We start from the raw sequence: 26,247 nt of genomic DNA, 5'->3' as shown, positions 1-26,247 counted from the left end.
GCCTTCACAGTACACAGGTCACTTAACATATGTGAAGCGAGGTCAGAAGATTTACAACAAGCAAAGATATATGTAATTACAATACAACAACAAACAAAAAGCTTGATTTGGTATCACAGACAAGACGGAAAAAGAGGCTTTTATGAAAACACTCATTCCTCATCCTCCTGGTAAGCGAGCTTGCGCATCTCGCCCAAATCTTTTCGTGCTCTGCCAAGTGCGTTCTCGAGCTGCAGGATCTCGACTTGCTTCTCCATGTGTCTGGGAAGAAAACGTTAGTGATTTGTTCATTGTAGAAGGGAGTCAGGAATACGTACGATCTGTTGAACTCGTGCTTTGACAGCTTGGAGTAGTCAATGAGTTCTTCGCCATTGGCACGAGCGTCAATGATTGCCTGGACTTGCTTGACGAGACTGCGGCATGCAGTGGTGACAGCCTTGCTGGCGTCTTCCAGTCTCTCTTGAGTCTTGCTCATGAAGCTGGCCTTGACTCTACTGGCAGCGACCAGCTGAGCAGTAGATGCTGCTACATCGTTGGATGCAACGATCAGTTGCTCGGGTGAGTTACGACCTCCAATCACACCATCTGCAGTCTCGATGAGCAGATTCGTGCTGTTAGCGACAGCTTTTGCAGCAGAGATGAGGCCTTCTGTCCATCTATTATTTTTCTTATAGAAATTCTTGAAACAACGATTAGCTTTAGTCAAACGAGTCGCATGATGTAAGAACTTACGGATTTGGACATGGAAGATCCACGGCCTTCCTTAACAATCTCCTGTTGAGAGTCGGTGGCCGCTTTGATCAGTTTCGCGATGGCGTTGGTCACTGCAATAGCAGCGCCGAGGATGGCGTCGTGAATCTTGAGCTCGTAGGTTGAGTATCCATCTCTGGACTTGTTCATCAATGCAGTAAGACGGTCAGTAGCTGCTTCAATTGCTTTGGCGGCGTTGGCCATCTCGCGATCAACGAGATCACCAAGATCGCCGGAAGCAGAGGTAATCTTGTGCTTGGGAGCGAATGCATCAGCAATCTTAGACAAGCTGTTCAGGTTAATCTGAACCTCGTTGTTCTTGTTGATGACGACATCAGTCTTCTGCAGATCATCCAGTCCGTCAAGACGGTAGCTCTGAATAGAGCGGAAGAAGCTGAGAGTGCTGAGTGCCGATTGGCGTGCAGCATTCACCAGCTGATCAGCCTTCTTCTCATCAGAAGCAAATCTAGTCAGTCCCTTGGTGTTGGAAAGGACATCCGCGACAGAGTTGGAGAAAGTGTGAACAGTGCGGATGACTTCGGCATGAGTGCTGTTGGGTCCATCGGCAATGAAATTGTTGAAGGCAGTCGAGAACTCCATCGCACTCGATGCAGCCTTCTCGATGGTCGACAAAACAAAGGCACCAGAAGCACTTTGGTTTCCTGCTTGCATGGTGGAATCCAACTCGTAGAGAGCGTCGTCGACACGCTGGACACCGCTTTGGAGCACGGAATCAATAATGTCAGTGATCTTGCGAACACTGTCAAGAAGCAGAGTGTCAATCTGCTCGTCAAGGGCTTGGTCTGTCTCACCCTGTCCGTTGCGGAGTTCATTCAGCTCCAACAGTGTCTGGTCCATGCCAGCCTTGAAGATCTCGAGCTCATCCTCCTTCTCGCGGAGAAGTCTCTCAAGATCAGAATCTTGCTCGCCGTACTTGTTCTGAGCATCATCCAGAGCTCTTGTCTTGTTGCGCAGGGCCTCCTCGAGATCTGCAATCTCTCTGTTGTGCCTGGAAAGAAGGGAAGAAAGCTCGGAACCCTTTGATCTCTCTGCATTTTCTGCCTTATCAAGAGCAAAGCGCAGCTCGCGTCTAAGTTTCTCAAGGTCGTCCTTGTGGCCGCCAGTTGAGCGGTCCTTATCATGAAGAGCACGATCTCTCTCGCGAATCATGTCGGCAAGCTCCAGGTTCTTGGTCTTGAGTTCTCTCTCCAGCTTTTCTCTTCTGTCAATGGCTTCTTGGGCCGAAGCCGCCTTGAGTTGAACACCCTTGAACTTCTGAAGAAGCTCGAGATGTTCGTGACGCAGCTGAGAGTAAAGCTTAGCCAGAGCCTCGTACTTGGTCCTCCAGGTGTTGATCTGCTCCTGCAAAGCACGGATCTGTTCGTCCTTGGAGGCGTTTTGTTGGCCAAAGTTGACTTGTAACTGCTGTAGTTCTCCCTCGAGAGCCTTCATGCGTCTGTCGTATTGCTCAAGCATGAGCTGATCGCGTTCGTACTGTGCGCGCGCATTGAGATTCTCACGCTCCAGTTCAGCCATTCTGCCCTGAGTTTGTTGCGAGTACTGATCGCGCATCAACTGCTCTTGGGCCAATCTCTGCTGTTCGGCTTGTAGTCTTTGTTGTTCTTCGAAATCTCTCTGAGCCTGCAGAGAAGCCTGTTGCTGTTGTCTTTGAGCCTCGTCCCATTGTGCCTGCAGCCTTCTTTGCTCTGCCTCATACTCTTCTTGCTGACGAGCTTGCTCGTTCTTCCAGAACTCGTTGATCGGTTCGGGATCTACAGAAGGCTGGCGCGGAGGTGTATCGGCGGGTTTGGTGACAGGTTCATTCTTGGGTCTGGCAGGGAGAGCGGGCCTGTCCTCGTCGTCGCCGAGGAGGTTTGGCGGATCCTGCGGCAGCTTGGGAATTGTAATCAGACTGGTCAAGTAGCGCAAGTTTGAGCACTCGTAGTAGAACTTGACCAGGCGGTAGTGTTGGGCATCGTAACGTCCGCGGAGAGGTGCGAGGACTTCGTCGTCTCCGAGAGCGGTATGCATGGCACGCAGCATGCTGGTGATGAACTTGTAGATTCCATAGCTTTCCTGTACCAAGGGTACCAGACATGAGATCTTGCACTCGTTGTTCAGCCCGCCTCTAAAGTTAGCAAAAACGAGCTTCTGGAATGTCTCAATCTGATCCTGGAGGTTCATAAGGTCGGAGATGGTCTCGTATCTGTGCCAAAGTCAGCAAACCACTGGTGCACATGCCGCAGGCCAATGCTCACCCTTCGTTTGGGTCGTTAATTGACTTCAAACTGATGTACTCCTCGTATTCGAATGTTCCTATACCCACGTCAGTAGCATCCTCGTCTGCTGCTCGGAGTAAGTACCATTGAACTCGGGATGGTTTCTGTGGAAGTTGAGCTTTGCGATCAAGTAGTAAACATATTCAGAGATCAGAGAGCCGTATCCTGGAAGTCGTCAGCCGGGTCTGGCATATATGCAGACCGGTCGGAACATACCCTTCATGCCATCACCACCTGCGACGCCACGCGACAGACTTTCCAGCCAGCCGATGTGTGCCTGAGCCTCTTTCAGAACGATGGGATGGCCTTCCTGCAGGACCTTGTGGATGGTAATGAGAGCCTTGAAGGTCTGGATTTCGTCGGCCATGATGGGTTGACTGCAATGACGACTCAGTATGATTGTGGCAGTCGCGGGCAGTGACTGTTGCTTACACCTTCATGCCAGCCCAGAAGGACTGCGAACTGCGGTGGTCGTAGGTGTAGACAATGCATGCTCGAACGTGTTTTCCTGAAGCTGTCTTTAGTCGAGTATGGAAGTGGGATGCATGGGTAGCGTACGCTTCGGAGCCGTCTCCTCTGTGCAGTGTTAGCCTGGGTCCAAGAAGCATGCATTGGTCGCGAGCCATACCGATAGTGGTGGCCTTGCGGATGTTGATGGCCAACTCCGTCTCTTGCCTGAGAGTTGGTCAGTATGTACAGCGCAGTTCGCGACAGAGCAATACATACTTGCCCATGTCGACATTGCGCGTCGAGTGGAGCGACATGGTGGCTGCGGATGCTGGGGTGTACTCGGTGTGTGGTATTGGGCTTCACTGAGAACGGCGAAACCAGAAGGAAGGAAGTCACCCTGCTCACGGCGGAAATGAGGGGGCAGCAAGCGGGGACCAAAGAGAGTGTTAAATAGAGAGCAGCAATATCCTAGGAGTTGGAACTGTATCGACCGTCCACTTGCAAGTTGCCGAGCACCGCCGTGACAACGCCCGACCAACGCCGCAACGTCACCGAACGCGACTGCCCCAAGGCTTAACTTAACCCAAGGCACTCACATACCCCAAGGCTTAACCCAAGGCACTCGCATTCCCGCTTTTGAGAGCCCGAGACAACTACCACTTCTGCAAGGGCAATCCACTGCATCTTCACCTCGAGCAGGGACCACAGCTTACGACGCTGATCATCTACAAATAGGCTGACACATTCCTGCATTTCAGAAGACACCGTTCACATTTCACACAGGTTAATGCAAAAAAAGTCATCAATCATTTTGGGCGCGAGGCTGTGAGCTTGGATATCTTTCTTTTGTCGTAGAGCTACGAAAGTGCTGCATGGCACATCGCGTGAAAACTTCTGAACAACATGCTCCCCAGACGCCTTTTTGTGCTGCCTGATGCATGAAACCCTCCAACACATCAACCAACGAACCCCATGAACCTAGAAGCTGGTCAGCTAGTTTAGTTGCCAGCGATGGCGTGGGCGCGGCGGCGGTCACGCTCCTCAGCAATGGAGAGCTGCAGATCATGTCAGCTATGGTTCCGCATACTCTCAAATCCAATTCTACGAACCTTGACACCCTTGCCCTTGGGGAGCGAGATCCAAGGCTTCTCGCGGCCAATGACGAAGACGTTGCTCTCACGGGTAGCGAACTCGTTGTCAATGGCATCCTTGATGTGGACGATGTTGAAACCACCGTCGTGGCGCTCACGGTGAGTGATGACACCAACACGACCCATGTTGCGACCACCGGTGGCCATGGCGATAACACCAGTGTCGAAGCGGATGAAGTCGGAGACCTTGCCGGTGGAGAGGTCGATCTTGACGGTGTCGTTGACCTTGATGGCGGGGTCGGGGTAGCGGATACTATTCACCAAAATTCAGTTCTTGTCCTTGTATACTTTTTTTTCCGTATCGCCAAAGCTTGATCCAACGGCTGATAGATGCAGACTTACGTGCGTGCATCATGCGTAACCAAGTATGGGATGCCGCCCTTGCCAAGCTGGACGCGCTTGACCTTGCCGAGCTTGTACTCGGCCTCCTCAGCGGTGATGCGGTGGACGGTGAAGCGGCCCTTGGTGTCGTAGACGAGGCGGAAGTTCTCGCCAGTCTTCTCGATCGAGATAACGTCCATGAAGCCGGCGGGGTAGGTGGCGTCGGTGCGGACCTTGCCATCGACCTTGATGAGGCGCTGCATGACAATGGCCTTGGTCTCGCGGCCGTTGAGGGCGTACTTCAGGCGGTTACGGATGAAGACGATCAGAGGCATGCAGTCTCTGAGCTTGTGGGGACCGGGCGAGGCCTTGGGGGCGTAGGCGCCCGACAGTTTGTCGAGCAGCCAGTGCGAAGGTGCCGACAGGCGGTGCTGGTGCTTTCTGCAGAGTGTGTAAGAAGTTTGCGCAAGAGTCGTGTGTCGCGGTCCAATGCGAAAATTCGACACCGTCCGGTCGTGGCAGATGCTTACCCGGGTCCTCTGGCCATGTTGTCGACTTTGAATTAACGTTGGTCGGCTTTGCAACTGGTTAGTGAATGAAAATGAGCGTGGGCAGTCGTCGCGCTTACGTTGAAAGGCTCGTCGTCGAAAAAAGAAGGAGAAGTCGCGACGCAGCTGAATTGAATATCGGTCGGGGTGGACGGACTGTGCGCTTGGCGAAGAAATTTCGCACTAACTCGATTGGGCCGCCTCACTTCGACGAGCAAACAATTCACTAAGTGGAAGGCCACATAAATAATGTAATTGCTGCCGCAAGACTCAGTATGGCAGCCTGATAGAGTCGACCGCCTATACGTTTGCGGCAGGTCCATCGTCGTCTGTGTTATATCTCTAACAATGCTATCTAGTAAGTAGCTTTGTTCCTTATCCAGCTGATATATGTATTTGTGCATATAGATATTGGTAACTGAAATTTAACATGACTATCATCTTTGGATTGAGTATGCTGGAGTCCGGCTATTTCTTCAGCAGACATCCTCAATCTCCTGCTCGCCTCCAACTCTGGGACCGAGATCAGATCTCAGTGTGCGGTTGAACAGTTCCAACAGCATCTCAAAGCAGATCTTGGTAAGTCCAGGGTCGTAGCGTCCCTTGCTCATCTCGTCGCGGATGAAGGCGTGTTGTGCCCAGGCGGCTTCGAAGAAGCTGAAGCAGATGCCGGCCTCGTGCAGAGTCTTGCGAATAAGATCGCGGCCCTCAGGTGGCACATGGTTGTCCTTCTTGCCGAAGATCTAGTTGAGTATCAGTACGCGAACATGTTGTGACTTGAGGTCGAATGCATACCATGACTAGTTCACCCTTGATATCCTTTGCTCTGGCCAGAGAGTCGTCATTCTTGCCAGCACCAAGGGTTTGAGAGTGAATATCAGTAGCAAAGTAGCAGACAGCAGCGCTAACACGCTTGTCCAAAGCACATCGGTATGCCAGATGACCTCCAAGGCACATTCCAGTTGCTCCAATTCTACCGTTGCAGGTCTCAAGAGACAGGAGCAGCGAGACACTCAGTTCAGCATCCTCATCGTAAGCAGCGAGCTTTTTGGCGACCTTCCAGTCGTTTCCCTTGTCAGTGCCAGGACCATCGTATTCAAGAGGTTCGGGCCCAGTAAACTCGTGGTAACTACTCGGGGCAGCAACAATGTAACCCTGACCAGCAATCTGCTTAGCGAAACGAGCAACAGGTCCAGTTACTGATGAATAGTGTCAACTTGAGTTCTGATGCAAGGAATAATACAACCCTCCATCCAGTCGTATACTAGATCAAGTAATTTACCTTGGTAGATCTCGCTGAAGACGACTACACCAGGAAATTTGGCCTTGGGATAGTTGGGCACCGTTGGGTGCCAGGTAAACACGCCTGAAAGCATCAGCGACAGGAAGTCTAGGAGGTTCATTTTCTTCTACATACGCATGTTTCCGCCATCCTTGGTGGCTACATCCTCGTAAGATTCTTCGATCAACATCTTGATGATCAAAAATGGTGATTGTTGTTCAGTGACTCTGCAGCATTTGCTAGAAGCAAAGCACTTTGAACCCTGAATGGCTGGATGTCGGTACAAAGCGTGGAGCGTTTACTTATCGAACAGTTAGATAGGGTGGTACATGTTGCTAGTTGGACTTGGAGACACAATACCGTGTTCAAGGTACTTACCTGACTCTTAGAAGTGCTGAACCATAAGTATCATTGCAGATAATCGGTTCCTCTGCTCTGCCATATTCGGGTATCTCTATGATCAGATGAACCAGACATAGTTGTCAGAGCATGACCAAAAGCAGGTGCTTGGCATGTGGTGACTAAGAACTTCTCTGACGGCCTTTATCGCATGCATGTGACGTGCGTGCGAGGGGCCGCCATCTCGGTGTCTCGGAGCGATGAGCAATTGCCTCCCTCCTCGCTATCGCCTTTTCCTTTCTCTTGAACCGTCTTGTCGACACCCTCTGGGCCGGTCGGAAGATCGCAACCTCCAATTCTACATATACGCCACTCGCAGTGTGTTCAGTCTTTTTGTTGACTAGAGTTTTGCTTGTTCGACCGCGGCAGTGTCTCTTCTTTGACGCGTTTAACGACATCATCTCGGCTTCTCTCTGCGTCCGCCATGTCTTCGAACCCGCAAACTGCTCTCTCGGCCAAAGCATTCAACCCCTCCAAATCTGTCGGCCTCTCGAATCAATCGACACCCTCGATCTCCCAGACCAACGCCTACTTTGGAGAAGTTCTTGGTCAACGTAGAAGTGGCGGTTCAGGCAGCTCCAACGCCGTTAGCTCGAAGCCATCGTCGACCCCGCGCAGCAATCAGAGTGCCAAAGCGAAGCACAAGCAATCGAAGAAGTTCAGACTCGCGGATGAGGATGCTCTTGCTGAATCCGTAAGTAACACAACCATCCAGTTAGCAAGCTTCCAACCTTGCTCACTTTGCCACAGGCCGCCATGCAATCCACCAGCAGTCGCAAGGGTCAGACTTCTATCACCCATCTCATGAACTTTTCCCTTCCGCCACGCCCTCAAGCACATCAGCACAACTCCAGATATGCCTCGGGTCGTCCTCGACGCAACCCCACCTGGGGTTTGGGCTCAGGATATCATGCTGTGGATAAGGCAAGGTATGTCTTCTTGGATCATTCGCTCTCCCTCGGCCCTGCTGATTCTTTCTAGATACGTTCACGCCAACTATCGTTTCGTTGTCGACCCTCGAGCCGACTATCGAGCTCAACGCGTCGATGCTGATATCCACATTGACTGGAACAATGTTCTGCAGATTCTTGTTTCGACTGAGTCGCAGTCTTCCGCTTGCCCTATCTGTCTGGGTACGCCCACCGCCCCAAGAATGGCCAAGTGTGGTCACATTTTCTGCTTGCCTTGCTTGATTCGGTACATGCATTCAGATGATGGCAATGCTTCTGGAGCCGATAAGAAGGCACGCTGGAAGAAGTGCCCAATCTGCTACGACTCCATCTACGTATCAGAGACAAGACCGGTTCGTTGGTATACTGGCGCCGAGTTTGAGCCTCCGAGAGAGGGTGATGACGTGGTACTGCGTCTGATACAACGTCCTGCTGGTTCTACTCTTGCCATGCCTAGGGAGAGTCCCGACGCCCTTGGGAAAGGAGACGACATTCCATGGTATTTTGCTGCCGAGGTTATGGATTATGCTCGCGTCATGAAGGGCGGTGAAGATTACATGCTTGCCCAACTGGACGAGGAGATTCAGAATGTCAGGGCCATGGAACAAGAGGATGAAGTCATGTTCGGAGATGATACCCAATGGACCAGCAAAGCAGTACGCAACCTGAACGAGGCAAAAGAAAGGATCAAGGGCATTGGAAATCCACCTGCAGCACCCAAGAAGCCAGAGGAGCCGGAGCAAAAGAAGCCAGCCATTCAGTTCAATCAGACTAACGATGGTGTACCGGAGATGTACGCTATCCAACACGCCTTGAAATCCGGCCAGAGTCTGCCGAATGGACAAACCGGACCAACAGATTCTAGTGAGAAAGAGGCCATCACTAAGCAGGACGATCCTACAACTAGTATTCTCTCGACATCTTTAGCCGATTTCCGTGCTCGCCAACATGCAGAGCGTCAACCAGACACTTACTTCTTCTACCAAGGACTTCTACATTACTATTTGTCTTCACTGGATATTCGTATTCTGAAGGCAGCGTTTGGAAGCTACGACAACTTCCCTTCCTCAATACTTCCCCGAGTTGAGCGGGTGTCGACAGGCCATATTGTCGACGATGACTTGCGCAAGCGAGTCAAGTACCTCGGACACTTACCTTATGGATGTGAGGTCACCTTCTTGGAATGTGACTGGACCGACACCGTTCCGCCAGCAATCCTTGAACAGTTCCAGGGCGAGATCGAAAGACGCCGCAAACGAAACACAGACAAAGAAGCACGGGAAGAGAAGGAACGTGTTCGTGCAGAGAAGGCTGAAGATCGAGAGTTTGCAGCCGCTCGGCGAAGAAGGATTAGCATCCCCACCGAAAGCAAATTCCGACCAGACGACTTCATCCCGCTGGGTGCGAACGGTTCCGATGTAGCAGGCTCCTTCGATGGCCAAGGATCTTCCTCATCACCACCCTGGAGCAACAGCAACCGGCCACAAGGCTCTGCCTATGCGTCCCTCGCGTCGCCCGGCACAAGCCCAGCTGCGTCAAGAACAGTATGGGGCACCAACGCAATCGCGTTAAGCAGTCCTGAACTCGCCGCCCTCCAACATCATGGAAACATGGATGATGGCTGGCTGGACGGATGGGAGAGGGAACTGTCACAGGATGATGATTTGATTGCTCGAGTGCAGGCAGCAAGTCTGAGCGAAGGACCGTCTTCTTCCAGCAAAGCTGCAAGTGCTGCAAAAGGCAAGAAGAAGGGCAAGAAGATTACGCTGATGAGCACGACGGCCAGACGAGGTGCTTGATGACTAGGAATGATTTGGGAAATTCGACATGCGGCGTTCAACGAGGGCCTCTACTGCATTGCATTTGTGATTATACCTCTGGACGGAAAGCGAACGTCCATCTACATACAGCTAAACAGACATGAAATAAATGATCAGAAAAGTTCAAAAATCACAATTGGTCCGGCAGATGTAGGAAATGAGAAATGGATAAAATGATGACGATGTAAATACAAAGTTTGGGCAGAAGTGGGTCCGAGGGTCGCGGGAAAATAACAACGGAGATTGAATATCGAGTCCTCCGTGACTTCCATCTACTGGCCACCGGCATCTTTCCCAAGACAACAATCGCTGTTGCTATTGCCACATCATGACCGTCACGAGGAGCCAGACGGGCAAGACGCCCAGGTGAGTGCAAAACGCGTGTCTTATGCATACAGATGGCGTCTGTTTACACCGAGTCAACAGAAAGCCTGAACTGCCCGAGGGCTATGTCGAAACACCGTCGAGAAAGCGTTCGTCGCGCAGCAAGACAGCCGACTCGGCTCGTACTGCCTCGCCGTCGCCCTCAATCGTCGGCTCCAGGACTCCCCTTGTCGACGCCCCTGCCAGCGAGGTCAAGAACAACAGGCACGCCAATGGCTTGTCCAAGAAGGAGAGGAAGCCGCGCATCATCGATGGCTGGTTGGAGGGTACCGACCCCAAGGTGGACGCGGATCCTCACTACGAGTTTGGTGGCAGCGCCGGAGTCACTGCCATGATGATCGGTTTCCCCATCCTCATGTGGTACATGTGGGTTGGCGCAACCTACTACGATGGCGGCTTCCCTAAGCGCGAGTCTTGCGATCAATCGTGGTCCGACTTTGGCAAGCAGCTTTTCAGCCTGGCATACAACGGTGCCTTCCCTCACGCCAGGGCATGGATCATCTACTGGACCTTCTTCGTCGTCGAGGGCATCTTGTATCTGGTCATGCCTGGTGTTTACTCAAAGGGCAAGCCTCTGCCTCACATGGGCGACAAGCAACTTGTCTACTATTGCTCCGGTGTCTGGTCTTTTTACCTCACCATTGTTGCCGCCTTGACTCTCCACGTCACTGGCCTTTTCAAGCTCTACACCCTGATCGACGAGTTCGGCCCTATCATGTCAGTCGCTATCCTCTCAGGCTTCATCGTCTCAGTTGTTGCCTACGTCTCTGCTTTCATGCGTGGTGCTCAGCACAGAATGACTGGCCACCACATCTACGACTTCTTCATGGGAGCCGAGTTGAACCCTCGTATGTTTGGCTTGCTCGATTTCAAGATGTTCTTCGAGGTCCGCCTGCCTTGGTTCATCTTGTTCCTTGTCACGCTCGGAGGATGCGCTCGTCAGTACGAGATGTACGGCTATGTCACTGGCGAGATGGCTTTCTTGCTCATGGCTCATTTCTTGTACGCCAATGCCTGCTGCAAGGGTGAAGAGATGATCCCCACCACTTGGGACATGTACTACGAGAAGTGGGGTTTCATGCTCATCTTCTGGAACTTGGCTGGTGTGCCCTTATCCTACTGCCACTGCACCATCTTCCTGGCCAACCACAACCCTGAGGTGTACTCGCACTCCTGGCCCGTTCTCGCCTGGTTCTTCACCAGCTACCTCTTCGCCTACTGGGTATGGGACACCGGCAACTCGCAGAAGAACATGTTTCGTGCCCAAGAGCGTGGCTACGAGCTCAACCGCAAGACCTTCCCTCAACTCCCCTGGAAGGCCGTCAAGAACCCCCAGAAGATCGATACCGACACTGGCAACGCTCTTCTCTGCGATGGCTGGTACAAGTACGCTCGCAAGATCCACTACACCTGCGACATGTACTTTGCTCTTTGCTGGGGCATGATCACGGGCTTCAACTCGCCTTTCCCTTGGTTCTACCCTGTCTTCTTTGGACTCATGATTGTGCACCGTGCCAGTCGTGATATTCAGCGTTGCAAGGAGAAGTACGGCGATGCTTGGAAGGAATATGAGAGACGTTGCCCTTACCTTTTCATCCCTGTAAGTTCCTTCGTTCCCCATGATATTGACCAGATTACTGACATGCTTCACAGTACGTCTTCTAAACGACCGAGGAGAGCTACGGCGAACAAAAATGATGTACATGATTATCTGGATTGCAAAGGGGTTTGAGGTACATCTGTTGTAATATTTTCTCCGGGAAGTGGCTGGGACAAACCATCTCTCGTAAATTTTCAAGGTTGAGAAGATGGCGAGTGTTAGGATTCGCCATAGACGAGAAGGTGTTTTTTTTTCGTGACCAAACAAAAGGAAGGATCTAGTTTGCCTAGGAAGACCCGATCGTTCCCATGTATTGAAAGACCTATGTTCTTTGTGCAAATGTGTTTTGACAGGTGTTTTTTACTCTTTTTTTTCTTTCTGCATAGATAGGAGTTCTGTGTAGTGTATCGATTACTTTATCGAATTGTTGCCATCGAACATTATAAGTTTGTCTCTTCAGTATACGCAGATTCAACAGAATGGTATTTGACTAGTACACCCTGCTCAGAGGATGCCGAAGGGAAAGAAGAAGAAGAAAAAAAAAAGGTATTATCACAAGAAAAGTCTAGAGCTTGGGTTTTGCAAAGAAGGACCCGGAGAGACGAGGTAAGAAGAGCAGCACTCTAAAGCTTACCCTTGTGTTGCTCGGGTTGATGTGAAATTCTCCCAATTGTAAAAGTGTGCCCATTGTCGGGGCTGAGTGATGCAAAAAAGTGACTCCAGAAGAAAATGACCGTACGCCTCGGGGATTCAGTACATGCGCATCTAACCAGCGATGAGCACCCATAACAAGAAAACTGTATGAGCAAAAGTCAGCAATCGAGAAACACGAAGAAAAAGACAGAAGGAGATACTCACAGATCATCAAAACACCAAACATCTTTGCGACCAACCACCTATTCCCCTGCACCCTTGACCAGTATTTCATGAGTTCCCTCTGCGCACCCTCGACGTTGTCCACGATATCTTCCGTATTCGCATCGATGCGTTGAATCATATCACTCTGCTCGCTGACCATTTGAGCCAGTTGGCCAAAGATACCGCCGAGTTCTGCGATTGTGCGTTCGATGCCTTCGATGGCTTCGCCGCGCTGCTGTATGTATCCGTTTTCTTGGTTTCCTTCTTCCAAGAGCAGCATTTGCTGTTCTGATTGGACGCCGCGGGTGAGTGCTGACGAGGCCGAGGTGGGTGCGTCGAGAGTGAGTAAATCTTGGCCTTGGGTTAATGGTGGTTGGGGAGAGCGACCCCGCGATGGAGGCGCGTAGAGTGGAGAGTCGCTGCGCGCTTGGGGCGCCACCAGATGCCCCGAGTTTGCGACTGTAGAGACGAAATTGTCTTGACGGGAGCGGCTGGCTTGGACGTTCTTGGAGCGCACTTCGAGGACTTCTTTGAAGTTTCCACCGACGTTTGCGAGTCTGCTTTGCAGCATGACGACGACGTTTTCGTTGTGTTGGCCTTGTTGGTCCAGGCCGCCTTTCGGGTGGGCAACTTTGTTGATGGTGGACAAGGCACCGATTTGTTGGTTCAAGGCAGCCAGGTCTTGCTTGATGACATAGGTGAGTTCGGCGATTTCGACGGGCTTGTCGTCGAAGAGGGTTTTGCGGCGGGCGAGCTGACCCAGGCGCTCGAGTTTGCCGACGGTGGCAGCGATGCCCCTGCCTATGTCGGCGGCTTTGCGGGCGAATTCGCTGCGCTGTTTGCGGGTGGGTTGCGCCGAGGGTTGACCATTGTTTGGGAGTAGGTGTTGTCGAGACTGGGGAGTGGTTGTGTGGGCGAGTCGTTTTTGTTGTTGTTGGAGGATGGAGCGGAACTCTGTGGTGCGGTCCTGGATTGACGACGTGGCTGCCGACATGGCTTAGAGGGATGTGTGTGTATGCGCGTGTCCAAGGCGTGAGGTCTAGTCGTGTGGGCGATTATGATTGATTCCGAGTGGGGTCCAGGCGATTATGTCTTGGTGAGTTGAAGTGTTGGTGTCGTGTCGTGTTGATTGTCTTTGGTCCAAGGCCCCGAGAGTCTCGAATCCCCTGGCCAAGGCACTGGAAGCCGAAGCCGAAGCCGAAGCCTTCGTCATCCAAGCCCGCGGTTTTTTAAATCTTGCACAACCTTGATGTTCTGCCTGTCAATCCCATAACAACACACCACGACACGTCCACAGACTGCATCAATCATGCCGCAGACTAACTCAAAGTCTTCGCAGCGCAAATCAAAGATGCAACGTCTGCCAAAAGGTCACGCCCACACCTTTACACCTTCACCTCCAACCCACTAACACACCACAGACTACAGAGTAGAAAAGCGCCCCCTCCTTCGCCCACCGATCCCCACCCAATACGCCTCCTCCCAGCACCCCAAAATCATCTACATCTCGACAAAAACTCCCTTCATGTCCGCCGTCAAGCGCGTCCAAAAACTGCTCTTGCACGCCGAAACCCGCTCAGCTCAATCTGCATCCGCCCAAGTCTCTTCCTCGCGACCAAAGTACTCTGCTGCTGCTGCTGGCAACGACGAAATCTCAGATATTGAAAGAGTGGCTGCTGTAATGGCTGCCAATAAACATGAAAGAGATGAAGTTATACTCAAAGCCACGGGAAAGGCTATTGCGAAGGCCTTGAGTTTGGGCGTGTGGTTTCAGCAGAGGGCAGAGTATGCCGTGAGGATCGAGACGGGTACTGTGGGTGCTATTGACGATATCGTGCCTTCTGAAGATGCCGCTGGGGAGGAGGAAGATCAGAAGATGAAAGATGATGGACAGGAAGATATTCCAGAGTCGAGGATTCGCTTTGCGAGTACCATTCAGATCTTTGTCTCGGCTGCCTCTTGAATGAGATGAGATGAGAGTGTACTCAGCTTTACACTCTTTGCTTTCCCTGCCACTCATGCAAGCACGCTGGAATTCGGCATCCGACGAACCATCGAAGGACTTGTATTGTCCACGTCGTTTGTTGCAGCATATGCAATGATATACAACGGGCATCCCGATAGAGTCGACACAGACTACGGACACTGCCAGCCCGTCATCGTTGAGCTCCTCTAACTATGAAGAGAAGGCGTTCTGAGATGGAGAGCCTATTAGAGTATGCCGAGGGTGATGAGATACTCCCCTCATATCTGATCACGACTCTTGGAACCGGGTATCATTCTTCTACGAGTACGCTAGACGAAGGCAGACCCAGAGCCTCAAGCATTTGTTCACGGAGTCAAGGAACAGAAGAAGGAACGTTACCATTTGGTTCAACAGGGTTACATACGACAACAACAACAACAACATATATATTTAAATCAACCCAAAAGAACAAACGACTTGTAGACGCTTTTTATTCTAACCGTCCACCTCGTCCATATACCACATAAACAATCAAAACAAAAGCACACACGCTGGTTTCATGCTCCACCCTTATAACGCCAAGTGTCCCTTGCATTACAGAGTCTAGATCTCTCATCATGCAACTCCTCCGATGACAAGAGCTGCCAACATCTCCTCTTCACTTCGTACCTTGATGTTGATGGTAACACCACTCTTGGCACTGAATGCCATTCTGACCAGCGATGCCACCTTGCCGCCCGTCACACTCTTGCCGTAAAGCTTCAGACTGTGTGTGCTTGCTGACAGTACCACTTCGCTGCCCTCGAGAGGTTGCATGCCCAGACTCTTGACAAGCAACTCGGTAGCCTCGGCCAGCGTCTTGGCATTAGAGAGCTGCAGGGTCTCTTCGGCCTCGTGCTCATCGTCTGAGGGGATGCTGTTGAAGATGTTGTCAAAGTTGCCGGCGAACGCAGGTACAATGTAGTCGGAGCCGACAAGGTCCAAGTCGAAGATCTCGTACTCGTCTTCGTAGCCGTGCTCTTCGGGCTCGTTGGTCGACGGGTCAATCTCCTTGCTTGTGAATTTGAGAACGTTGGTGAAGTTTGCTGCTGAGAACTCTTGTCCCTCTGGACGCCTGAAAGACACGTATACAGTGCCAGGCTCGTCTGTCTTGAGCATAGGAGCAGGAATGGTGAACTCCTCTTCCAGACCGCTGTCCTCTGACTCGTCGGCCGCTGTCGGTGTGCAGACTACTGTCACGTCGGCAAGGACTGTGTCGGGCAACGTGTTCTTGATGTCGTATTGGATGACGACGTGCTCCTTGAACAAGTGCTTGACGGCGGTGACAACGTACTCAGTCTCGCTCTCGGTCAGCTCGACGATAGCACTGCTCTTCAAAACACCTCCGTATGATGCAAGCTCAGGAATGGCTTGGAGTTGTTGTGCGTATTTCTGAGCGGCCGCACTTGCCGAAGCAGCTGCCTCTGCTGAACCACGAGCAGCTGCGGGCTTGGGACCTGCCGAAGGTGCCTTGAGGGTGGGGGTGGCGGTAGTGAGTTTCTTGGTACGATCCTCGGCCAGCGACTGTTCACGAGTGACAACGGGGACGGAACCGAGATCGAACGGCTGAGAGAAGGCAGCCGAGGAGTCTGCTGTCACATACATGACAAGCTGGTGCTCCAGAACCGGCAATGAGAACATTGAGTCTAGACGTAAAATCAGCACAAATCTTCCGAGCACACTATAGTCGGCAATATCTTACCATTTCTGACAAACTTGCTGGCCATGTCGTCGTCCTCCTTCATCAAACGCAAGTTGAGGGCTGCACGATCTCTGACCTCGTCATCCGTATCGTCGAGACAGCGGGTAAGAAGGACATTGACACTACGCTTGACATCGGGATCTTGTTGACCGACACCGAACTTGGCCAGGGCGGTAACAGCAGCGGCACGCACGATGGCGTTCTCGAGTACGACGCGGTTGTAGATATAACGGATGTACTTGGTGGGGTTGGCGGTCTTGGGGCCCTCCATTCCTAGCAGATGCAGAATGCGGACAGCAAGCTTGGTGAACTCACAGTCCTCGATGAATTCGCACAGATGCGAAAGAGCGTCTTCCTTGCTTTCCGGCACGAACTTAATAAGATCGAAGATGGCCTCGACAACACTGCTCTTGAACTCGTAGCTTCCCTCGTCGCGGATCGAAGTGCTAAGGAAGGCGAGCATACCGGCCTGCTTGCTAGGGAATTTGAGAGCCAACGTACGGACAGCCTCAACGACTGTAATCTTGAACTCGTCAGTGATCTCAGCCATGAAGCCGGAGATCTGCTTCATCAGACGGTCGACGCTCGATTCATTGCCAGTCTTGAGAAGGGTGGTAATAGCGAATGTCGCAACAGATCTGTTGGAGTTTGTGATGAGAGCCTCAATATCGGGGTTACATTGGCGAACAGCCTCGGGCTTGAAGGAGGCAAAGTTGTGAAGGATACGGATGGCAGCAAACTTGGTGACGGAGCGGGGAGAGGTCAAGAAGAGTTGCAGGACGTGAACGGCTTGCATGACCTCGTTGTCGGTCAGATCGCGAACCTCGCAGATAGCCTTGGCAGCTTCGATGTTGACCAGCTCGCTCTTGTCGCGCAACCAACCATCAAGCAACTTCATCATGGGAGCACGAAGGCCAGGATCCTCGTCGATAAGCTTAGCAGCCAGACGGACCAGCATGAGACGGGCTGCAGGGCTCTTGACTACTCCGGCTGCACTGTACTGTTGAACCATCTTGACCAGAGCCATACGATCGTGAGAGCGCATTTGGTAGAGCAGACCAATAGCATGGTACTGGGTCATGAAGTTTGTGTTTGCTGCAGCCAGACTGTGCGAGGCTGAGGTACCGAAGCCGAGGGAGAAGCCACCCGAAGACTTTGTGCTCGAAGCAGCCTCCTGGGTCTCGCTCTGCCAGCGGCGGACGATGTCGCGAGCAATGGGAAGCAAGTGGTACGAGGAGACGAGAGCGGCCGAGGAAACAGAGGGAGTCTTGTCGACGATGGCCGTCTTGATGTTGCGCTCAATGGCCTGGACAGTGGAAGCGTCAATGATGCGACAAAGAGCACGGATGGCGTTGGCACGGTATACGACGTCGCTTCCAACAGCTGTGTCCTTCATGATACTGCTGGTGACCATAATGACATCCTGGGCGGTATTGGCGAGCTCCTTGATGACCAGGTAGACCATTTGGCGGAGGGAGGCATCTTTGTTTTGGAACAGCTTGGAAATGCCGAAGAAGAGGGAGGTGGCTTCATTCTGAGGAAACTTTTCACCAGTCATAAGCAGGAGGGAGATTTTGGTGAGCAGGACACGGCATTTGCGAGGGGAAACGGGCGACGAGTTGAAGACGCGAGCTATCGAGGCCTCGTTAGCGACATGTGATGATGATGATGGTCGTCTTGATCCTCATTGCACGCACCCTCTTGGAAGACCGAGGTACGGTCGACCTTGAGCAGGCTGGACTCGTCCTCGTTCTTTTTGTCGTAACTCATGGTTGGACTTCAATTGCCTGGCGTGTTGTCAGGAGCCGTATACCACTATACTCTTGTAAACGTAGCATCCACAACTCCCTAACCCCCGAGCGCGGCACCTTCCGTCGCAAACCCCCGTCATCCCCGCCAAGGCCCCTCCATATGGACCCTTGACGTACTTTCCAATTCCGCAACAACTCGCAATAGGGAAGGCACGTTTCTTGCACACCACATCCTCTCCTTGGAACTATCGCAATCATGGAAGGTATGGGAGGTATGCCTGGCGGTATGCCCGACATGCCAGTCAACGTGCCCATCGATGACCCCAATGCCGATACCGAATGGTAAGTTGCACATCCAAGTCCTGTCACTCTATCCTTCTCAGAGCTCCTTTTGTACATGCTGTTCTTTGTACAGAACCTTTCACTTACTGTACCAGGAATGACATCCTCCGCAAGCACAAGATTATCCCCGAGAAGCCACCATCACCAACACCCATGATCGAGGAAGCCTTGACCGAAGCCCGAAGACTCGCCCATGAGAACCGGTTAGAAGGCAAGGAGCTCGACGAACTAGCTGAATTGGAAGATGAGGAAGACGAGGACTTTCTCGAGTTCTACCGGTGCGTTCGTCTCTGTCTCTTGCCATATATCTTGTCTGACGCCCTCTGCTATTAGCCAGAAGCGAATGAATGAGCTCGCCGCTATCCAATCAGCTTCAGTCTACAATCAGGTTTATCCCGTACAAAAGCTTGATTGGTCGCGCGATGTGACTGAGGAATCAAAGAAAGCCTTTGTCTTCGTACTCCTCACTTCCTCGTCTGGCACAAACGTCGAATCCCGCCTGTTGATCGAGATCTGGCGCGAGTTGGCTACAAAGTTCGGCGATATCAAGTTCTGTCAGATCCAGGCAAATCTCTGTATCGAGGGTTATCCGGACAAGAACACCCCGACTGTCTTGGTATACAAGGATGGCGACATCAAGCGCCAACTCGTCACTTTGCGTGATCTGAAGGGCGATCGTACTACTATCCGCGACCTGGAGGATCTCCTTCGATCTTTGGGCGCCGTTGATCCGAATGACTCTAGACTGCAACCTCGTCAAAATGATGAATCAGTACAAACAAGTCTTCGCAGCACTGGCCAAGGCGCTGGCCTGGGCAATGATGACAGCGATAGCGATTGGGATTAAATCCGCGTGCTCCAACATGACTCGGGCTTTAGCCGAACCCACCTCACCCCACTTGTAACTTCAAAACTCCAAGTGATCCGGCTCTAGCACGTCTCTCGCTAGTCTCCGCGGCATTGAGGACCAATCACCCACAACATGGGCTTGCAGTCGGTGCTGAGGTTCCAGGATGATCAGTGAACAATTACTTATTCTGGAAAAAGCATTGATTTCGGTTATCTTACGAGCGCCGACATGGTCCTGCCAATGTCGATCGACGTAGCTGGAAGTGACGGCCCCATGCTCGACCTGCTGTACGGCCTGCTGTAAAACACAATTTCGGCGTTCATCCCCACGAGCACAGAGTCAGCAAGATGCTTGACATCCGAATCCAAAAACGCCGACGAGGAAACAGAAATAAGAATAGAAGACATTATAAATTGGTTGCGTTTGACTGCATTCAGAATTTTGGTGAGTCTCGCAAGGACCCAGCGTTGACAATGTATCAAGGCTGTAGTGCTCTTGCTATTGAGCCGGCAAGTATACTTGCGCCAGTTTTGCGACTGTTCTGCGCCGATCAGGCTGCATCGTGTTGGTCGGCGGCTGTGTTCGATTCATGCCTCGTAGAGCTTCATTCTCTTCTCGCGTCACAAGCAATTCATGCTTGAGTCTCTCATTGTCTGTTTCCAGGGATTTCGTGTGTACTTCCAGAGCTGATAGTTGGGCTTCTAGTTCTTGCACTCGCTGACGTTTGCGATCACGAAACGCTCGCTGTCTATGGCCACCACGGTGTGTCAGCGCTGGAATACTCCACACGATTCGAGCGTCTGGATACATACGCGGCCCGATTCTGTGCTTTTCGTCGTCGCTGTGCTGGCGTAAGAGGTTCCTTCTCCTCGGATGTGGCACTGCTACGTCGTCGTTGATACTCCAGAAGCTCATCAACGTTGAACTCTACGGCCGGAGAGGTAGGTTGCCCGTACTCGACCTCGACACCATTCCGATACATTAAAGGTTGTCCTTGAGGCATGATTGCGTACCCGTTGTGGCCGTCAACAGCTACTGGTTCAGCTGGTGTTGTGTGGTCTGAAGTCATGATCGGAGAGGGGGCGAAAACGTTGCCTACTGGCGGAGCCAGTGTGTGCTGCTCATAGCCGTAGGGATACTGAAACAGCATGAGTACATATCTTGTGCAACCTGTCATAGGTTGTGCATACCTGTGGCACTCCCGACCACGCAGAGTGTGTGTGCGTGAACCCTTGATTGTGATGTGCATATACGGGATGATGACAGGCGCCTGTCGTTACGCAAGGTTGTTGGTAATCCATATTTGATTGGATGGTTGCGGCACGACTGGCAAAACAAGTTGATCAGGTAAAAAGATGCTGTCCGAGAGTGGTGATTATGGGTTGAAGTGGAATCCGAAAACAAGTAACAATGCTTGTTGCACAATGTGTCCGGACCAGCTTGACAGAAGTAAACACGATCTCGTCTCTTGACAAATGATGTGGCTTCTACGTTTGAGGCAGGGTGCTTTATTGAAATAAGAACAATCAGCCGTCCGAGTCAAGTAACAGACGCAGGGGCTTTGGCGTGTCAATCAATTCACGGCACGAAATCGTGGCTTGATCAAAGACGGGGACTTCAGTTCTGGTCGTTTGGAGCCTCGACTGTCAGACAGCTTGAACAGACCTGGCACCGCTGATCCGATCTGTTGCGGGCCACCAGCACGTTCTGGTGGGCCGTGTATCTGTGCAAGCGTGGTCCAATACCATGTGATTGGCTCGATCACCACAATGGGACACTGTACAGCCCTTTAATGATTACTGATGCTCCAAGACGATTTTGAGGATCGAACCTACGACAGGTAACTCATTGGTGGAGTCGTGCGTCTGTTGAAGTTTTGTTGCGCTGTAGTCTAGCGGTCACCCACAACTGTATGCACGCGGCAATTCTCCTACTGTAACCTTCGATTATCCATACTTCTGCGTTGCTTCGGTATCTAACCTTGTTATGGGACCATGACTGGTGATCCTCGCTAAAAGCAAGCCACAACCTGGCTCCACACGCCGAAACGAAATTCTCGGGATCCCCTCAACCAGTCGTTCTTTCGGGAGCCAGCCGTATGCACTAATTACTGTGGACCAACCTCTCACCTTGGAACTTGAGACAATAGATTGATCAGACTTTCGAAGAAAGGGTTCGTCATCTTACGACGGATTTTAAGACGCGTCGGACGTTGAAGTTCCATTATCTCTCAAAGACTCACACATATCGGCTTCCTGGGCTCGACCTTTCCAGCTGCCAGGAATTACTTTCCGAGTCATCTCTGACCGAAGAAAGCCGTAGTCTGCACAAGCCATCGGGCTTGGGCCTCGAGTTCGGCCAGAACGCAAGATCGATTCTTGTTTAGAAAGAAGCTAAAACGAGCGTTGATCGTTTAAGTAACTCCTTGGAAACATTTGCCTGTAGAACCAGCTCAACTGTTGCTACTAGAGACTCAACCGTCCATGAATCCTTCGAAAGCATGAATCATAACCCATGACCCTGAACAACTCGCACCTGCGTCTACGCGTTGTTAGAAGCAGGAATCCCTGGCAAGGTACTCAGACGTTGTCTCAGTACTGTACCGTGCGTCCATAGTGCTCGGTTCGACTTCCGATGTCTGATGAATGTCACTCCAACATCTTATGCACCATCCTGTAAGACTGTTGATCATGTCTTTCCGCTACGGCATGTTCGTGGTCTTCCGCAACCTTATCGAAAACCAATCCTCCCTGGATGTCGCCGCCTGTGCTCTTATCTGTTTCTGCGAATTGAACTTGCCTTTTTGATTCATGCCTGTTCAGCCATTAAACTTCTAACTTCTGTCACTGCCGGGACCCGGCTGAATGGTTCGGACCTTGCACATCAGCCGCAGCAAATCACAAACGTCACTTTTTCTTGCTTGCAGCTTCCACGTACATTGCAGAGAGGCGTGCCAGTCAAAGCAAGAAAACCACTCGACTGTTTGGTTCAGCCAAATCGCTTCTATCGCTTCCGCTTCCCGCGAGAGCGATAGCCAGGTTTTCGGTAACAGAGACGCCCGGAAAGACCCTCTACTGCATGCGACGTTGCGATACTGCTTATTCCTTGCGCCACTGATCTCTCTTGGACCTTGCCCTTGATTGTTTCAAGGCTCATGTGCCGCAAACTACCATGCAGCTACTTTCTCGGCTTGCAAGCTCCCCTTTGCTGCCAATTGGCTACGCACGGCGGCATAGGAACAGCCATCGGTGTCTCGGCCGATGCAGGCTTCGATGCATGCCTCGCAGCTGAGCTACTTGTTGTCTCATGCTCTACCACGCGCTCATGCCGCCCTGCCAAGAGGCATATGCAAGAATGATTTGAGTTCCAATTTCAGAGGGGTGTTTTGCTTAGATTTCGATTGCGCGTACTATCGAAAAGCACATCACCATGGTCTCACACGTGGAGGTCACTGGATTCTCCCGTGGCTAAATTGGGATCGGTCTCAACCCATACTTTGATCCCTCTGGCAAACCGTCTCGAAGCGTTTCTCAATACAAAGATCCACGAGTTAACACGGAGTTTACGATGCCCAAACCCCAAGTTCGCCGTGGTTACGCTAACATGTTCGGCCTACTGCGAGCACACCCTTGTGGAGCCTCACGGATAGATGGCCGATATCCTCGATGCACGCGTCGATCTTCGGTCGCTTCCCCGTTACTCTAATCTCTTGACCCTCCAAAGTTTCAGTGTTGCCCTAATTTGACACGAACACGACCATTGTCTCTTCAAGGCAGGTTCATCAAAAGGCTATACTTTGGTCTGCCCACTGTCCGAGTCATGGTGTCTGGATATCACCCGAACACGCAAGATGACTACAACCAGTTTCGACATGGAGACGTTCTCTCAAAGGTGACTAACGGAAATGCCCCATCCTCCAAAGGTCATCCCCACACACCCGGGCTCGAGTCGACCAAAGAACCAGACTAATACGAAATGTGCGAGCCGCCCGGCATACCGTACCTTCTGACAGTCCTTTCATCACCGTTCCACTTGGCTGAAGTGTGCAAGACCACTGAACCACCTAGATCATGCGTTATAACAGAGCCCTATTGCGAATTCGCGGGATGTATGTACAAGTCATGTATCATGTAATGGAAATGCAGACTTCGATGCGCTATATACAGAGGGCATACAAACGAAACAGGTTTGCTCCTTCGCCCGCAGTTACATTGCATGCGTTCTGACCAAAGCTCGGCGGCTTCGGCCAGACCAACCGGCGATCGGTCTGGGTCATTCTGCCACGTCAACGACACTTCCAAAGAGGATGTGATTCTCAATATCTCCGTTCAGACCGCTTCCTGTCGGTCTCGGACCACTGTGCGCAATCCCATCAACCCTAGCCAGACAGCCTCCTCTGTGCGGATTGTTCTGCTTCCTTGCTGAGGTACGAGGTTAACCCAATAATCGAAAACATCTTTGGCCTCTGTGACGCCCTTGGATGTCAGATTCTTGTCAGCTTTCAGCGCGACCTCTAGACCGGCGACGCCGCCGAAAACAATAACCATATGCCTCCATTGAGTTGGGACTGGTGGCACTGGAGAGCTGCTGCCTGATGCGCCCAAGAGAGACGCTAACGTTATGCCTCGCTCGGATGTGCCGAAACTGACGTCATATCCACCATCATAAGGACACTCCGTGAATATCGCCGACAAAGACGACGCCAATCTTGTTGAATAACCCCAGTAGTAGCCTGTCTCTTCTCTCGGGGTGTCAGGTGAGACGGCGTCGGCATCCAAGGGAGTATACCCATCCATCTGAGGCTCATCGGCAGATGCAAACTTTACTGTGACACGAGAGCCAGGAGGTACTTCGACCGGGATGCGCGTCTTTACAGGAAGTCCGCAATCCACTAGAGTTGAGACAGCGTGACCCTTACTGCGCTTGCTGTGAGGCTCTGCGAATGCTGCATCCGCACCCATCGTGACTCCCTCGCGATACTGACACCATTCGTTTGCACGCAGATGGTGCGGCATGTCCAAACTCGGCATGGCTCCAGCGGTTCTCAGATTGGGATGCATGGGAAAGAGAGTTTTCCTGAGATGCGGGGGTGTTTCCAGATAGCTCAGGACATGGTAGAGGAAGTCGTCAGGATCCGAGTAGCCCGTGTAGCCGTCCCCTTCGAATCCTTTGCGTGGACGGGCTCCGTTTTGCGATTGGCCATCGTTGAAGACGACGATTTCATCGACCTGGAATACTGCACATGCTCGCGCCACCTGGGCAGCCATCATAGTCTTGAGATCATGCGATTGGGCACTGCGATGGAGGATTAGATACGAGGACCTTAATCAATCGATGTGTCAAGTGATGGGAAAGTCAAACAGACAAAAGCTGACATGGTGTTTAGGGCTGACAGGAATGGGGTATAGGGCAAAGAAATGGGATATAGCTCAGAGATCGTAGTCCCTCACGAGAAGGATCCGGACTGAGTGAATAGGGCAGAAAGCGTGGAAGGGCATGAAACAGTAGAATAAAAAGCAAACGCTCAGCGCGGCAACCTCAGAGGGGTAATTCTTTCCAGTGTTTGTGCCCTGAATGAAGACGACACCGATGGAATCAAAGAAATGAAAATTCTCTGCACTTACTTTGCAATCACACTGCCAGGCAGCGCAATGGTCAGCGTATGTTGACGACCACCAGTAGGTGTGAAGACAGCCGAAGGTCTCGAAGTATCGACCTCCTCATCAGCACTCTGAGGCTGTTGAAAGTCCTGCTTTCTCTTCTGCACGAGGGGGCAATTGCGATCAGCATTTTTGCAATCCTACTCCAGACATGCTGAACATGTTGCGCCGGTAGAGACTTACCTTGTTCTGATATCCCGACATTTTTTGTTACACAAAGAAAAATGGTCAAAAGAAAATCTGGGTGCTTCACATGAAGTTTGGCCGATCGCATTCTGAAAGCCTGAACCATACGGGTCATGGGCCAAGGCTTTTTGAGAGTGCACGGACGTCTGCGCTCGATCAACGACACCCCTGCCACTTATACAGCACAACCCTGACCCTTGGCGGCCAACGACATCTCTACTTTCGTCGTCTTCCACCTTCCATCTTTCATCTTCCGAGAGACACCATTGCCGAAAAGGATTCGATCCACCATGTCGGCATCTCAGCAGCAGCCAAGCAGGCCCTACTTCCACAACGGCCAAGCTCTTGCAGCGTAAGTAGCCCAGAAGGATCATCCTCAGCTCTCGCTACTTATCCGGACTTTGTCTCCTTTTGTATAACGCAACAAGATAGCTGAGTATATCCACCTTCCCAGTCCACCAACCACCGTGCGCATCCGCAACTTCTTCGACAACGCCTATGTCTTCCTCGGCCTATACCTGACCACCTTCTTCTCCGTAAGTGGCCTCTTGTTCCCACTACGACTGATTGGCGATACCAATTCCTGTTTCGCAACAACTTTGCTGGATCATTAGTGCTGATATCCACTTTCCCGGATAGTTCGATCCTGCTGCTGCGGCTGCTTCGTCGCCGTTCAACGCGAACAACAGGCCTCCTGGCAAAAGACCTGGTTGGGGCTTTGGAGGTGGCAATGGAGGTAGAGGTGGCGGTCCTCCTCCTGGTGGACGCAAGGTTGGCAGAGTCGACGATGTGAGAGGTCCAGAGTGTAAATCATGCAAGTGATGCTGCTCTGTGGGGATCCCTACCTTCTGCATGTATCTGCATTCTTCTTGATCTCGAGACTTGTCGCAGGCGTTTAGGTGTTTTTGCTTATCTGAAAAGGAAACCGGACCCACAATTGATGGGGTGTAGTCTTTCCA

General features: G+C 51.7%; 12 protein-coding genes across 12 annotated transcripts; 5 read left to right on the top strand and 7 right to left on the bottom strand.

The window, feature by feature from the left end:
• Positions 1–152: 152 nt before the first annotated feature.
• On the bottom strand, positions 153–3,793 carry M436DRAFT_48327 (SLA2 Src like adaptor 2; the record flags this gene model as incomplete). The annotated part of the gene is made up of 10 exons (XM_013571113.1): positions 153–261; positions 318–679; positions 733–2,956; positions 3,009–3,066; positions 3,114–3,194; positions 3,246–3,406; positions 3,462–3,537; positions 3,588–3,605; positions 3,658–3,704; positions 3,756–3,793. 10 exons carry the CDS (start codon positions 3,791–3,793, stop codon positions 153–155), a joined length of 3,174 nt encoding a protein of 1,057 aa, XP_013426567.1.
• Positions 3,794–4,477: 684 nt separating this feature from the next.
• On the bottom strand, positions 4,478–5,498 carry M436DRAFT_64491 (ribosomal protein S4e; the record flags this gene model as incomplete). The annotated part of the gene is made up of 4 exons (XM_013571259.1): positions 4,478–4,534; positions 4,589–4,883; positions 4,973–5,392; positions 5,482–5,498. The coding sequence occupies 4 exons, from the start codon at positions 5,496–5,498 to the stop codon at positions 4,478–4,480; spliced, it is 789 nt and encodes a 262-aa protein (XP_013426713.1).
• A 477-nt stretch (positions 5,499–5,975) lies between these two features.
• Positions 5,976–6,971, bottom strand: M436DRAFT_82593 (alpha/beta-hydrolase; the record flags this gene model as incomplete). Its single annotated transcript, XM_013571372.1, has 4 exons — positions 5,976–6,242; positions 6,295–6,698; positions 6,782–6,865; positions 6,917–6,971. The coding sequence occupies 4 exons, from the start codon at positions 6,969–6,971 to the stop codon at positions 5,976–5,978; spliced, it is 810 nt and encodes a 269-aa protein (XP_013426826.1).
• A 633-nt stretch (positions 6,972–7,604) lies between these two features.
• On the top strand, positions 7,605–9,929 carry M436DRAFT_82592 (uncharacterized protein; the record flags this gene model as incomplete). The annotated part of the gene is made up of 3 exons (XM_013571371.1): positions 7,605–7,874; positions 7,931–8,109; positions 8,162–9,929. 3 exons carry the CDS (start codon positions 7,605–7,607, stop codon positions 9,927–9,929), a joined length of 2,217 nt encoding a protein of 738 aa, XP_013426825.1.
• A 349-nt stretch (positions 9,930–10,278) lies between these two features.
• Positions 10,279–11,999, top strand: M436DRAFT_82591 (Delta(24(24(1)))-sterol reductase; the record flags this gene model as incomplete). The annotated part of the gene is made up of 3 exons (XM_013571370.1): positions 10,279–10,316; positions 10,377–11,934; positions 11,988–11,999. The coding sequence occupies 3 exons, from the start codon at positions 10,279–10,281 to the stop codon at positions 11,997–11,999; spliced, it is 1,608 nt and encodes a 535-aa protein (XP_013426824.1).
• A 700-nt stretch (positions 12,000–12,699) lies between these two features.
• On the bottom strand, positions 12,700–13,786 carry M436DRAFT_48539 (t-SNARE; the record flags this gene model as incomplete). The annotated part of the gene is made up of 2 exons (XM_013571142.1): positions 12,700–12,731; positions 12,793–13,786. 2 exons carry the CDS (start codon positions 13,784–13,786, stop codon positions 12,700–12,702), a joined length of 1,026 nt encoding a protein of 341 aa, XP_013426596.1.
• Positions 13,787–14,122: 336 nt separating this feature from the next.
• Positions 14,123–14,755, top strand: M436DRAFT_15678 (uncharacterized protein; the record flags this gene model as incomplete). Its single annotated transcript, XM_013571030.2, has 2 exons — positions 14,123–14,162; positions 14,214–14,755. Coding segments are annotated over 2 exons (582 nt in total), but the record flags the coding sequence as incomplete, so codon positions are not given.
• Positions 14,756–15,373: 618 nt separating this feature from the next.
• M436DRAFT_64485 (Coatomer, gamma subunit) lies at positions 15,374–18,269 on the bottom strand (the record flags this gene model as incomplete). The annotated part of the gene is made up of 3 exons (XM_013571258.1): positions 15,374–16,443; positions 16,500–18,131; positions 18,197–18,269. The coding sequence occupies 3 exons, from the start codon at positions 18,267–18,269 to the stop codon at positions 15,374–15,376; spliced, it is 2,775 nt and encodes a 924-aa protein (XP_013426712.1).
• Positions 18,270–18,545: 276 nt separating this feature from the next.
• M436DRAFT_48830 (thioredoxin-like protein) lies at positions 18,546–19,439 on the top strand (the record flags this gene model as incomplete). Its single annotated transcript, XM_013571195.1, has 3 exons — positions 18,546–18,592; positions 18,688–18,870; positions 18,926–19,439. The coding sequence occupies 3 exons, from the start codon at positions 18,546–18,548 to the stop codon at positions 19,437–19,439; spliced, it is 744 nt and encodes a 247-aa protein (XP_013426649.1).
• A 501-nt stretch (positions 19,440–19,940) lies between these two features.
• On the bottom strand, positions 19,941–20,743 carry M436DRAFT_64483 (uncharacterized protein; the record flags this gene model as incomplete). The annotated part of the gene is made up of 3 exons (XM_013571257.1): positions 19,941–20,190; positions 20,255–20,580; positions 20,633–20,743. 3 exons carry the CDS (start codon positions 20,741–20,743, stop codon positions 19,941–19,943), a joined length of 687 nt encoding a protein of 228 aa, XP_013426711.1.
• A 3,027-nt stretch (positions 20,744–23,770) lies between these two features.
• Positions 23,771–25,306, bottom strand: M436DRAFT_48057 (DUF171-domain-containing protein; the record flags this gene model as incomplete). Its single annotated transcript, XM_013571071.1, has 3 exons — positions 23,771–24,737; positions 25,067–25,203; positions 25,286–25,306. The coding sequence occupies 3 exons, from the start codon at positions 25,304–25,306 to the stop codon at positions 23,771–23,773; spliced, it is 1,125 nt and encodes a 374-aa protein (XP_013426525.1).
• Positions 25,307–25,578: 272 nt separating this feature from the next.
• M436DRAFT_73443 (uncharacterized protein) lies at positions 25,579–26,110 on the top strand (the record flags this gene model as incomplete). The annotated part of the gene is made up of 3 exons (XM_013571369.1): positions 25,579–25,640; positions 25,743–25,824; positions 25,928–26,110. The coding sequence occupies 3 exons, from the start codon at positions 25,579–25,581 to the stop codon at positions 26,108–26,110; spliced, it is 327 nt and encodes a 108-aa protein (XP_013426823.1).
• Between the last annotated feature and the right edge of the window lie 137 nt (positions 26,111–26,247).

Source organism: Aureobasidium namibiae (genome assembly GCF_000721765.1).
Source record: "Aureobasidium namibiae CBS 147.97 unplaced genomic scaffold scaffold_10, whole genome shotgun sequence".
Taxonomy (NCBI): Eukaryota; Fungi; Ascomycota; class Dothideomycetes; order Dothideales; family Saccotheciaceae; genus Aureobasidium; species Aureobasidium namibiae.
This window is presented reverse-complemented; position numbering and strand designations above follow the sequence as displayed.